The 14,418-nt window shown below is 38.8% G+C and overlaps 1 protein-coding gene across 8 annotated transcripts in view; it reads right to left on the reverse strand.

Annotated features, from left to right (window-relative positions):
* TRAPPC9 (trafficking protein particle complex subunit 9) overlaps positions 1-14,418 on the reverse strand; it is a 465,357-nt gene that overhangs the window by 301,181 nt on the left and 149,758 nt on the right. For 7 of the 8 annotated variants that reach the window (XM_040547346.1, XM_040547344.1, XM_040547347.1 and 4 more), the window contains one exon: positions 3,004-3,114. In XM_040547346.1, coding sequence (XP_040403280.1) covers positions 3,004-3,114 — 111 coding nt within the window. Of the gene's footprint in view, positions 1-157; positions 795-3,003; positions 3,115-14,418 lie in introns of those variants that run through there. The other variant, XM_040547351.1, reaches the window with a different exon arrangement.

Consider the following 14,418-nt stretch of genomic DNA (forward strand, 5'->3'; position numbering starts at 1 on the left):
GGACAAAAACCACCATACTGTATGATGACGGGTATACAAATAAAAATCGTTTTTATTTTTTGATTGTCAATAGAATTTAACAAAAAAAGTTTTTAAAAATAGCTGAGTCAATACATACAAAAGTTCATTCATCAAAATTGATAAAAGTCCTGCTTGACTTTAGTGAGTATTTACACAAAAGCTCACTCATTTAGCCCTATAGCCCTGCTAAAGGGCATGAACTGGCTACACAAAAAGAAGTCTGGTTTGCAATTCTTAATTTCTGATTATTGACTTTGCTGCTGTAGTATTTCTCTGCTACTTGGATGACCAATACGAGGATGCCCTCATTTATGATGGCCTGTAGCAGTGATACATCTATCCGACAGCTTCAAGGGGTATTTCCTATTCACAAGGAAATACAGGTCTCAAAAACTTTTGGATTTCGTTCTGTTGCCTGATCCTTTGCAGCTCCTCCATCACTGGCAGTGTTTGACCCTTTTTTCCCAGCCTGTTCTTACCCAGGTGCTGTTTGTTCTTCACTTCTCAACTCCTCACCCAGTCCTACTCCCCTGCAGTTCAAAGCCTTAATACTCACAGCCCTCACACCAAGGCCAAAGCCATCCAAAACCTCCAACATCTAAATGTGTTATATCTGTGGCCTCCAACTGTGGAGTCGCATGTACATAAAAGTCTCTCAAACCTCCGTTGTGTTGCACCACAAAGATATATGAGAGGATTCATCTAACTCAGACCATCACCTTGATAAATCTCACGCTGATGATGATGTTTGCCATTCCGGACTGCCAGACATACTGTGCACAGAATGGAAATGCAAAGGTAATGCAGGGGATGTTGTGCAAAATGAGATATCCTGAGGCACATAACGAGATAACATCTATTACCATAAATTATGAAGTGATTTACGCATAAATGAGGGTTGTCATGAAATTTAATTTTAATGGTTTGATAATCAAGTAAGAAACACAATAATTACCATACCTAAGGTTTTCAATAAATTAAAATCACTGCTACTGGCAACAGTTTTTTGTTAACGTACCTGATACAATTCCCTCCCAGAGCTGCCTGCTATATTCTTTAGGTTTCATTTCTGAATGCCACATCACCCTGATAAACAAGTTCAGTTTTACTGCTGATTGCATTGAAAACATTTCTAATTTACAGCAAAGCTCCATCACCAGTGTGCAGTCGACTACTTGAAGAAACAGCTTTGCAGCTGGGAGGCTCCACTGGTCTAGAAAGCTGAACTTTCCAATAGCAAATATAAGAGAATTCCCTGCAAATTCCTTCCCACTAGGCACAGGAGTGCAAATCTTATATCCTACAGTGACCGCTCCATAATACAGAAAGCAGAAACAACACAACAAAGGCTTCCGAGTTATTTTACTTTCTAAACATACAAAGGGGGAAGCAAAGAGGCGAGCAGTAAGCAGGATGCAGCATTATCCTTCTTTGTGGGTTTGTTGGCAGAAAATATGAAAGGCTCTAGCAATGAGAACAGGAACGAAGAAAACAATTTCCTGCTATCTACACTTTGTCAGGACAGGAGATTTCAAAATGATGGTGATGAATGGAGGGATGGCAAATTACAAAAGGAACTGTGAGTGACCAAAGTAAGAGCTGGAGAAAAAGCTACAATTTAAATAAAAGTGGAATGGGGAAAGCATTAAGAATGAGGAAGGTATCAAGAAGGTACAAGCAAGGGGAAAAACAACTGGACTTGTCTGAACAGCCTCACTTCAAATATTACTCAAATATTAACAAAAAATCAATGTCAGAAGCTGGGAAAAAATGATAAAAAGAGAATATAAGAGTAGGGCTTGTGGAAAAACATTGTGCGTCTGGACTGAAAAAACTTGGTTCAAAAGCAAACACCTGTGAATGACAGTTCTATGTTTAAAAAGAAAGACAGAATCATAGAATCATTAAGGTTGGAAAAGACCTCCAAGATCATCTGGTCCAACCATCACCCTACTACCAATGTCACCCACTAAACCATGTCCCTAAGCATCAAGTCCAGTCTTGAACCACTGCTCCAAAAAAAGGGAAGATCGTTGATTTACTTTCTTTTTTTTTTGCATGATTAATAAAAGTCCTTTGCTAGAAATAGTTTGCTAATTTTAAGGCTCAGTGTATGTTCCACCTAAGTTACTGTAGCAGATCCATCCGAATAAAAATTAAACCTCTAAGACAGGAGTTATATACACGGTTACACATAGTAACAACTGTGCTTATCATTCAAGAAATAGATAACAAATGAGTTTAGAAGTGACAGAAAACTCAGTGCAACTTCTAAGCAAGAATAAAATGGTAAAATATTTTGCATTAAGATTAAACTCACTATCCTTGCAAGAAAAAGCTACAAAAACCACATTGATAAATGACTGTTTCAAAAGACTTATGGAACAGGTTTATATGCATTACAATGTAAAAATTTAAGGGTATTTAAATTTCAATTATTAAGCCTATAGGAAAAAACAAGTAATTCATTCAAGGAGATGCAAAGTAATTTTATAACCTTATTTGTAGCACTATTTATGTTTGTTATATACTATCCTAAAAACTGGGAGCAAATTCCAAGCAGTCTACCAACTACAAAAATGATGGGAAACAGGATACAAAATAAATATGCACATTTTGGTGAGTATTTAACTTGTATTTTGAAAAAGAAAAGAACGGATTCTTTCTGAATAAAATAAAAAAAAAGTAACAAGAACTGCATGTTACCGATATTTTTGTCCATTCCTTGATAAATAAAAACTGAAAAAATTCAGCCTTATTTTGAGTTGATGTACTTTGCCCTTTGTCAGGATATTGCTGGTACTATTACATATTCTGTATTTGTTTTTCACGGTTGCATACCTTCCAGTTGATTTGTTAATTGTTTTATTCTTTGCCAGCTCCACAATGTTCCAAAGAAAAACAGGCCCCAAATATCATCATTAGGGTAGAAATACATGGTATTGTTACAAATAGGACCCTTTTAATACTGAAAGGACTTACCGCTGACATTCCCCGGCATGCAGAATTAAATCTTCATTGTTCCTAGCACTAATGGTCAACTCGTGCTCTGTAGAATTGAAGACGTCCAGAAGTAGATGACACTGCCGGGTGCTGTTCAGACAGGGGGGGAAAAAAGGAATATTGCAACTTCAATATATATATATATATATATATATATATCACAATATAACAGAATAAACATGTATACATAAAAATTTAGATGCATATAAGTATACGTATATTCACATACATAAATTTTATACCCTACTCCAACTACATGAGTATCTTGTTCTTTTACTAGAAATAACCCTTTTTTGGTGACTGAAGTACTCTCCCCCTTACACCAACTACTTCAAGAGAGACAACTTCGTCCCTTTTGTAGGAAAGGCAAACACAGGCAGGCTTAGCAGAAATTCTTATATTCACCAGTTACCATCCTTCAAATCCAAATTTTCCTAGAAGCATTCACTATGAATATACCAACCGTGTTTCTGGTAAACCTAGGAAATAATACCAACAAAGCTACAGAAAATAAACTTTGCTGAAAATTTTTATTCTTATTTGTAAGCTGTTCTTCCTTGTGAAACTACACACAAACAGCAGCTCTGAATGAAGATTACAATATAACACACATGCAACAAAAAAATCAGGAACAGAACCAGACAGTAAAATGCCAAATACAACCAGACAGCCCCAATAATGTTTTATCAGACCACTTGAATTCAAAACTTCCTCAGAAGCTATTTAACAGCAGGGAAATATCGTAGCCTTAAGCATCACTACAATTTAGCTTTAGCTATAAATGACTCTGAAGTTTAAATGCATGTATAACAGAATTAGGTGACTCGCCATTGGGAATTACAGAATGAAGTAGTATAGTCATTGCACAAAGGTTACAGATCATCACAACCCATGTAATTGCTACCAGAATCAATAAGTAGGGGAAAGTAACTTGTATTGAATGTCAGAAGTAAAAGCCATCAGCAGCTTTAATTTGAGAGGGAGTTCGCATGAATCACAGAATGGGTTGGGTTGGAAGGGATCTTAAAACCCATCCAGTTCCAACCCCCCTGCCATGGGCAGGGACACCTCCCACCAGCCCAGGTTGCCCAAAGCCCCATCCAGCCTGGCCTGAGCACCTCCAGGGATGGGGCATCCACAGCTTCTCTGGGCAGCCTGTGCCAGGGCCTCACCACCCTCTGAGTGAAGAATTTCCTCCTTATATCTAATCTAAATCTATAATCTTTTAGTTTAAAGCCATTCCCCCTTGTCCTATCCCTACACCCGCTGATAAAGAGTCCCTCCCCAGCTCTCCTGTAGGCCCCATTTAGGTACCGGCAGGCCGCTGTAAGGTCTCCCCAGGGCCTTCTCTTCTCCAGGCTGAACAACCCCAACTCCCTCAGCCTGCCTTCACAGAAGAGGTGAAGGCCTTCTTTGAGGCCCTCTTCTGGACTCGCCCTAATACTTCCATGTCCTTCAGGAGCTACCCCAAAAAAAGAAAGAGGAAAACAGCAGTAAGGTGAGAGCCGTCATGGCCATTCTGAGAAGAACACACGTACTCAAACCCCAGAAGACACAGTTGTGTGTCTCAGGTAACCACGTACACTTCTGCTACTGCATAATAACTTCAAATCAACCCCAACACCAGTCATTCCAGAGGCAATTAAACTCTAGAGGTGCAAGACCTTAAGATCTTAAGATCTGTGATCTCCTTTTCTACAGGTTTTCCGGTTCATAACACAACTCTCTTGTGAATATCAAGAGATCATTTCCAAAGCATCTACAGGAGGAACTGCGCTGCTGCCTGGCAAGCCCTTGAGATGGGAGCAGCCCTCTGACAAGCCCCACATGCAGTCAGGCACTCAATTGCAAGCAAACGCTGCCAACAGACAGTACCGTGCCTCTAAGCAAAAGCAAAAAAAAAAAAAATGTATATGTATATATAAGGGGGGGATGCTTTTTTAGTATTTTTAAGGGTTTTCACTCTTTTGGGGTAAAGCCCCAGTGAATACCGCGTATAGAGAGGAATGCACAAAGGTAGCTGAGTGCCTGAAGCAAACACATCAAAACTCAAGAATTTCGACCAGATAAGGAGCCCCAGCTCGCAGCAGAAACTCCTTGCCTTAATTAACAACTCACAAGAAAGAAATGACTGGAAGGGCAGGATTCGAGTCAGTAGCTAACCTGTTACCAGCCAGGCATGAAAAAGAGAGAAAAGGAAGCCTGGCTTCTACCTCATTGCTGGGAGAGTGGGACGAGACCTGTAAAGACGCAGGAAACTTCTGCCTCTCGAGGAGATGCTAAGATACAACCTGCAAGGGAGACTTCCAGGGTTGAGTAGGTTTACAAAGTTCAATGCAGAAGGAATTCTTTATTTACCCCATAGCAAAAATCAAACAATTGTCTGAAGTAACACTCAGACAAGCCCTGTGTGATATTTTTGGCAGGAGAACCAAAGTTTTGTAAATAAAACAATTGCTATGAATGTAAAGGCTCTATACACGATCATCAGTCCTTCAGAACAGGACACCATCATCCCTTAACACTAACATTTCTGAATAGGAACTCAGATTATGCAGGGAAAATTATTCATCATCCTGAGACTTTTTTCATCCTTTTCAAACACAACACAAAATTGGTGCGTAGGGGAATGTCCTTGTTGACTTTGAGTTAACTCTCCAGGGAAATCTTTAATAAAATAAAAATAAAAATCAAAGTTACAGAATAATTATGGTAATTTGAAAAATAAGAATAAGATACAGGTATAAAGAGCTTATAGGCAACGTTAAGACGGTAGGGAAACATAGCATTAGAAGTTCAGAGTAAATACGTATCAGTACCAAACCAACTACAAAAAAAAAAACAAGGACAATTTAAGGGTACAAAAATATAAGAATTGAAACAGCAAGCTTCAAATACTGGAAAAATGATAAACTAATAAATAACTAAAAAACTAAAATAAATACTGGACAAAGCATAAACTCTGGAAAATAAGATGTGATATAATAAAGTGAAAAAGGAAAAGCAAAGGGAAAAAAAACACACAAGTTGTTAAAAAGCAATTTGTTAAAGACCTGAAAAGTGTAATTTATTTTTTTTTAACCATGTCACAATCAGTAGGACGGAGAAGAACTGATGATGTTGAGCTACAGTCTGGGTGAAGGTGAAAGTTTCAGAAAAACAAAGAAGTAGCAAGAAAGCCAAATTAATTCTTTATATCAATTTTTGCTACAGGTGAACTTAGAGATGACTGTCCTCTGCAAGACAGGAGTTAAAGGACCTGTATCAGTGTCAGTAAATGAGATTTTAGAAGTAAATAGTATTCACGCAAGTGTGATAAAGGAAATTCAGCATGAATTTGCTGAACTACTACATAAAAATCAAGTCAGTAATCTGTTGCTTTAACTGAGCTCTGTACAGGAGAAATTTCAAATGTCAGATTGTTTTAAGGATTTCAAGGCAATTGAGAAAATTAGCCATGGCCTCCCTTTTTTTATTTTATTTTTTAAAGAAAAGTCTGTAAGCTTATAAAAAAATTTAAACAGAACAAAAAACATGATATAATATGACTTAATTACAGGCAATAGTAGCCTAGTGAAATTTTTGGCTGAGAAAAAACAGTCATATGCCATGTTTCCTGGACCTGGGAAAGATTATCCTACACTTACCCAATTTCTTCTTCATTTTCCAAGCTATCCACCACCATGTACCACCATATGGTAGTTTATGCTAAAAGGTTAGTGGATTAGGAAGGGAGGTACAGGCTGAGTCACTGGGAGAAAATTCGCTACTTTGAGTCCTCTAAATCTACTTAAGAATGGTGAGTTACCTTTCTTTCTTACCAGAGAAGGGAGAGAACCATCTTTGCAAGATGTCACACAACTTGACGGGTCACTGGTAGCGTCCCAGTCTTTCTAGAGGTTTTGGATCATTCTGCTGACACTAATTACTTCTTAAACTTTGGGTCAAACACATCTACAAGTCATTTGGTGGGCTTGGATGCTTTTGTTGGGTTTTGCTTGTTTTTTCCCTCCAGAACATCTATATGGATAGCATGGTATCACCCCATATTAACACGCCCAATTAAACCTTCATCTAGGTTTGTTTTATTCCATATACTTACGGGCACAATATACCAAAGTGTAGGAAAACAGCACAAAAGAGCACAGAGCTTCCCTTTCCTGCAAAACCCGAATAAGCCGCTCAGACACTGCAAATACAACACGCATCTTTTCTGAACAGAATGATATACAAATTATTGCATTATGTTAAAAGCCCAAATTAAACAAAGATGAATTAAAGCTGGACTGGACTGTCTATAGACTCCAGGATAAAGAATATCAGTGCTTGAAAGGATTTTACTTTTGTTTCCATCTAACATTCGGACTGCTAATGGAAAGGAAATAAGCCTGGGTCAAACAAACAGTTTCAGAGCCTAAGTGGAAAAATACTAAAAATCACATCATGAAAACATTTTCCATTTCAATTACCTTCCTTGTTTGTCTATTGTGTTTCCTTTAGAAAAATCTATCACGAATATCAGGTTCAAGATTCTCTTTCACATTTAACATGAAAGTCTGTAGCTCAGGAGGCTGTGCATGCCAAAACTAGAATTACAAAGGATGTTATTTTCACTTGGGTGATTTATTATCTGAAGGTCTCAGAGTAACATGCCAAATTAAGTCAATACTTATTTCAAATGCTAAAAAAGAATTCTTTTTTTTTTTTTTTTTTAATTGAAAAAAAGAGTTATTTCTACAGTGTCTTGGAGATTTACTGCATACATTAATTTCTGTTATCCTCCATTACAGAATCCAGGATGTAAGACAAACAAAAGTTAGTGACAAACTGTATTTTAAAAACCTTCCAATGTCTGTTCTGATGACAGAAATAGTCACAAAACTGGGGCTGTGGGAACTTAAGACAAGAGGCAATTATACTGTGATCTAGAAATTTCTTTCAGGGGTATTGCAATCTACTCTGAAATGACATCAGAGGATGCACTTCAGTAACATTTAACACAATATTAAAAAGCAGATGCAGCTATCACGCTCTAATGACAGCTCACTTCAGTGAATAATCGTGTTGCAGTTCTGTTTCTAGCTTTGTTCTGAAATCAGATGAAACAAGAAACACTTGGAGGGAGTTTGGCAAGTTATGCACATCCTGACTCAGCTCTGTTTCCCCATCAAGGAGCGTTTTCACACCTATACTTTGGTTTGCTTCTTTTATGCTTTCTTTAACCAGGCACACCCAACATCCCTGCTCAAAACGAGACACCAGAAAGTGAAGAGAAGCGCTTGGAAATGATGACAGGCAGTGGCATGCTAGAAGCCAACTCAGTTCTCCAAAATCCACTGATGAACGTGACCACTTCATACAGTACAGCAAAACAATAATCTACAGCATCGCTGCTATTACTATTGTGTTTTGAATAGAGCTTCTTTAATTCCATTTGATTTTTTCCCTTGAAAAAATGAAGCTTTCCAAACTAACTCTAGATGATTAATTCAGAAGTTTACACATCTCACTGTTAAAAGGCCTTTTTCACATATTCCTCGAATTGTCCTCATCTGACTTCTCCTAGTTGTAAACCTTTTCGATTATGCTAAATATTCCCAGCACATCTATAAATACTTGCAGATTTATGTTCTCACGTCTTCATGTGCCAAACCATACATATTTAACATTTTGATCTCAAAAATCAATTCTCCCCAACTGTAAGCTCCTTCTTGCCCCCTTCCCCTGAACCCACTACAACATTACACGATTAGCAGAGTTTGGGGTTAGCGAGATGATTTAACTACTGGATCTAACCTCCCATGTGCCTTCCCTCAGTGAAATCTATACTGAACTCAATGGTGTATGTATAAAGAAAGTATGTATAAAGAAAGGATATACTCTACAAAGACATCCAGTCTTGAGAACGTTAAAAAAAAGTTACTAAATCCATTCCTTGACAGGTTTTACAAATGGTTATTCAGCCTAATTGATCAAAAGGAGACCTTTACGTGTAATTGAGTTTGCCTGGTTTCTCTTTCATCCACTTTTTATTATTATTATTTTTCATTAAGAAAAGAGTGAATTTAACACCGTGGAGACATCTATTCCTTTTAACCAGGTCTTATCCTGGCCTTCCTCCCAATGAACTAAAATGACTGCCCTTCAAGCAGCCACTCAAAGGTTTTCCTCCACCCTTCAGGAATCCATGGCATTTGAGCACTGAAATACTGGGAAACACGAGACCAGAAACAGCTGCCTGTCAGCAGGTAGCTGATTCTCATTCGAAATGTGCTAAGTGTGAACATTTACTTCAAAAATTCAGCTACAGAAAACCAAGAAGTGTTTCAGAAAATGCTACAGAACTTTTCTGTTGCGTGACCAAAACGTTTGTTAGAACGTGGCCAAAGAACCACACTGTTTGCCACTCCCCCTCTGCCATTTGTGAATAAGGATCAGGGTTTTCTACTCCAAACCAGGCTGCTGAAGGGGCTGCGTTGCCATTTATTGCACTGAAAATGTGGGCAACCATGGAAACCAGAAGTGAAATTCTGAAAACCACGGCTGATTTCATTAAGACCCAAACCTCTACCCACCCAGCAGAGATCTCCTGAGAACCCAACACATAGTCAAGGTTGTCCTTTTTCTGTCTCCCAACACTTAGGTGAAACCCAAGCTGGAAAAACTGCATTCTACCATGACACACAAAGCAACGATAGGTCTTAGACCAGGGAGCACACTGCAGGCTGATGCCTTGTTTCCAGAACTAAAACATTTCATTACATCACATACATTAACAGTACAAAGGAAAATGGACTTCAACCTACGGTGAGCTGAACTGGCACTTCTGGACAGTAGCAGTCTCAGACCTGCTGAAGTTCCTTTTTTATTTTTCCTTCTCTGACTCAATTACAAGAGGAGAGTCTAAGCCTCTGCTCTTGCCAAAAAAGATCTGCAGCTGATGTTGTAAGGTGGTTTTAAGACAGGAAGAAAACTTGGCTGCCTCAAGAAAATTAAAAAAAAAAAAAAAACCACTTTGCTCATCATTGTGAATTTGTAGAATTGAAAGGTAAGGATATTCTCACATACCAGATTTCCAGACCTTGCTCCAAAGGAATTGCAGCATCCCTGTTGCATTATGGACTGACTTCATCTACAAATTCAGAGTGGCTTGCCTCCTCGCAATAAGCAAGGCAAAGAGTTTCCAGTTTTTGTAGATGGCTGTTATTTAAACATCTTCGTACAGGCGGCACAATGGCAGGGGATGCAAAGAGAATAAGAAGTACCCTACACAGCATGCAGAGCATACCTTATTTCAATTCTTACCAAACACGTGGAGTAAAGCAGCATTTTTTCTAGCATTTTTTTCAAGCTTTGTTGTTTTTTGACAAAGGTGGTAGGGGAGGACATACAGTGCTCACCAAAACTGGCAGATAACGCTTTCGAGGAATAGTTCAAGACAATCTAGTTAGAACAAGCTTCAACAGCAGACTTTTTTGGAGCTACCAGGATGGGAAAAGGAAGAGGTGTTTCACATGCAACAAAACATTTCCTTCACTCTAACCCATCAGCATCACAGCTCTGCTGGCGGTCTAGGAGACAACCTGCTGGTAGCTGAGCTCTTTGGAGGCCTCGAATCACCCTCGTAGTTTTGAGGCTAAGACCTGACAAGGAGTCAATTCACATGATACACCTGATTACAGAAGACAATGAAAACAATATTATTATATAGATTTACCAGAATTTTATGGTACATAGTGTCAAGCAAGGAGATCCCTGAAGCCCTTCAAGGCTTCAAGTGAGCTGTGGGAAATACTGGGAAAACTTTCGGTATAAATACATTCTCATAGCCTATTTCAGGGCTACATCCAACACCTAATTTTTTCATTATGCATGACAAGACCAGCCCTTCCTGGCAAGGACAAACAAGCAGAATCAAGGATTACAAGTGACACGGCCAGAGGCATACAATTTCCAAGCGCGAGGCCGTCCCGCCAGTCATTTTGGGTGCAGGCAGCTCCGTGAGCGGAGGTTGAGATGCTCAGGGAAAATCCTTGGAGCAGAATAGGGCCGCTTACGGACAGAACATCACCTTCTGAGAGGAGGGCTGGTATCTGCACGAGAAGTAGGCAACAGATCGCACACTGCAGCACATCGAGGGCTGCACCAAGCTAAGCCGGGGTGCCCCTACGGACTAGCACAGGTCGAGGTTAAAAGGAGCTGTGTCAGAGTTAAATGCATCTCAAGATATAGTGAAGGTGCAGTTAATGAAACTTCTCCCTCTAAAGCACAAATCTGTGCATGAGCAGAAGACATAATTATGGCTACAGACAGTAAAAAAGGCAAAAATAAACAAAAGAAAAAATCTGTTTCAGTGATATCTCCTATGCATATCTGCTCAAGCAACTAAATAAAAGGAATACCAACTGAGTTTGGAAGACTTTTACATAAACCATAATCTTTATGTTACATTGGGGGAAAAAAGTGATTTCATTAACATTTTTCCTGTTGATTTTTTTTTCCAGTGAAGGCCTAAGGGAAGAATCAATTTTTAAAGTTTTAAATTTGACTTTGATTTTAAGCCCAGCAGCTATTAAGCTATTGTTTCTTATTTTTATTGAGGTAAAATGTAACGTAACAACAACAAAAGCATAAAAGAAAAAAAAATCGAATCCAGAAAATGAAAACAATGCTAACTCATTCTGAAATGACAGCTGAGAAGGTAAGTTATAAAACACAGTTTCTCATATAATGACTAAACAAAAATAGTTCAGTGCCTCAAAAAGGATTTAAGCAACGATTTCTCAGCTGCAACTCAAGAGGAAACTTGGTTCAAGTTTTTAAAAGCGAGGAAAAGTACAAAATTTGACTTATAATTTGCTGTCACTGAGTCTCAGAAATTGGCAGAGATGATCAACAATCAAATAAGAAACTTTGTTTCATTTAATAATAAACGTTCATCCCCAGCAGTTTGGAAGATGACACTTCTACTCTTTGTCACTTTACAGCATAACACTGAACGGTACCTGACTTCTGATGGAGAATCACCGCTGGGACGCAGTGACAAGAGCCTCCTTGGAAGAGTGAAGGAAAAGCATTACTGCTCCCTAAAACTAGTATACTAAAACCAAGAACACAAGATAACAAGCACTTAAAAACAAAATGCATTCATGACTGATAAGGCAGTGTATGCCTATGCAACAACAAAAAGTTTTGAATGGCAATTTGACAGCTCCTGCAATAAAACATTTCCGAAAGAAATTTAAACATTAAGGCATTTTGCCCCCAAACAGTAATAAACCTTTGAGGATTCTGAATTAAAATCAATAACATCTTTAACCACATCTCTAATCAGCAAATCACTTAAAGTTTCCACTGACTTAAATGCTGGTCTGTGTGACGGACAGGCAAAGAATGAAGTGAATGCAAACAGTAAGGGCTGCAGCATTTGGCTGAAGTGGAGCTGCTATATATAGCACTGCTGCTACATGACTAGTGAAATCGTACACAGCTGAACAACACAGCAACTCTACCTTTGAATTAAGACCTCAATCTATTTTTATAGATTTTGGGATTAAGCATTTTCCAAGCATAGTAAATTCCTGACAAGAGACTGACAGGGCAGGGGGGAGGATAACGGTGTCTTACACAAACCACAGCTGGGGCCACCTCGCACAAGCAGCTGACTTACCGACAACGGTGTTTCAAATAAAAGCATCGTGTTGTATTTCAGGCTTTTATGGAAGGTTCACAGCTTCACACCCAACCTACTCTGTGACTAAAGGAAAGTAAGCGCAGTGACCCAAAGAGCCATCGTGTTGTCCATATAAAAGTGTATATAGGATACTCAGAGTACAAAGGAGATTTTTGACAATGAATGAAAAAAAAACTATTCATGTAAATAATGAATGTAAACTAAGCATTTCAACCTATATACCGAATCTTCCTGAAAACTACTTAATGTAGACGCTGTGATACTTCCAGGATGGTACAGAGATCGTTTATTAACGCTTGAAAACCTTGCACACTGAACAGTGTGCCACTGCAGGTATAAAACTCTGACCGTCATTAATAAAGCTCCTGGAATTCTCCAGATACCATGCTCTGACTTGGCAGGTAGCATTAGATTTACTTCTTCTAGAGCAGTTCCTAAAGGAATAAACTCAGGCCCATTGTGCTCTATTTTCAAGTAGCAAAATGTTTGGCAGACCTGATTACCAGTAAGGGTACGCAGTTTTAGGTCTCCTTCACAAAAGCTGAACGCAATACATCTAGTCAAAAAAAAAATCAGTTTGAGACAATCTCATTTGTCTAATTTTTAATGATACTTTGCACAATCTATTTCAGTGCTTCCTTAGCCTCGTCTAACCTAAAATTTCCTTGCTGCATGCAAAGCCCATTATTTACTCTACTACCTGCTGTGAAAAACAGATACCTATCCCGCTGGCAATGCCATTTACATAATTACAAATTTCAGTCTACACTCAGCCTTCTCCTTAGCTCCACTAAGACCAACAGTTTCAATGGTTTAGCATTCACATCCTATTACTCTTCTTGCTCTACACCTTCTCCAACTTGTCCACTTTTGCTTCAAGTTTCTCTAAGTTAAAACCCCACCCAGACTCAGTACTTTTCTTGAGACTTCATTTCTTTTGCTCCTGTGAAAAACAAAACAGGAATGAAAGAAACACTTCATGTTTTGCAAGCTATGTTGCAGTCCATCCATCTTTTGACATTTTTGCATTAGGATGATACTGGTGACTCATTTCTCCGCTTGGAAAAATGAAATATGGCGCCAATATCTCCTAGACTTGTAGTTCTTTCTTGCCTACCTTTGGGGTTTCTCTCTGAAGACTGTCATGAAAAAGGTCCTGGGACCAATATGAATCTCTTTGATCAATCAAGTTCACTCTCAACCATTAAAGCAGTACTATATAAATGCACTGAAATAATTTCAAACTTTAAAACACGAAGTTCTACAACGCACGGTGGCATGCTTTTCAATGGTACTGCTACTTTGGTATATTGGAAGAGGTTTTCTCAAACAAACTCAGAATCACAGAATATCCTGAGTTGGAAGGGACCAACAAGGACCATCAAGTCCAACCCCTGGCTCCACACAGCACCACACAAAAATCAGACCATGTGTCTGAGAGCATGTCCAAACACTTCTTGAACTCCAGCAGCTCAGTGCCGTGACCACTGCCCTGGGGAGCCTGTCCCAGTGCCCGACCACCTTCTCAGTGAAGAACCTTTCCCTAACACCCAGCCTGACCCTCCCCAATGCTGCTTCACGCCATTCTTGTCCACTATACAACAAATTCTTCATGTACTAACTCCATACCGATACTTGTACCGCAGAAGTACCTATGTACTGAAACAAAGTCCACTCTTCTTTCTTCCCAAAAAAAACAA

The sequence above is a fragment of the Cygnus olor genome, chromosome 2 (genome assembly GCF_009769625.2).
Source record: "Cygnus olor isolate bCygOlo1 chromosome 2, bCygOlo1.pri.v2, whole genome shotgun sequence".
NCBI lineage: Eukaryota > Metazoa > Chordata > Aves > Anseriformes > Anatidae > Cygnus > Cygnus olor.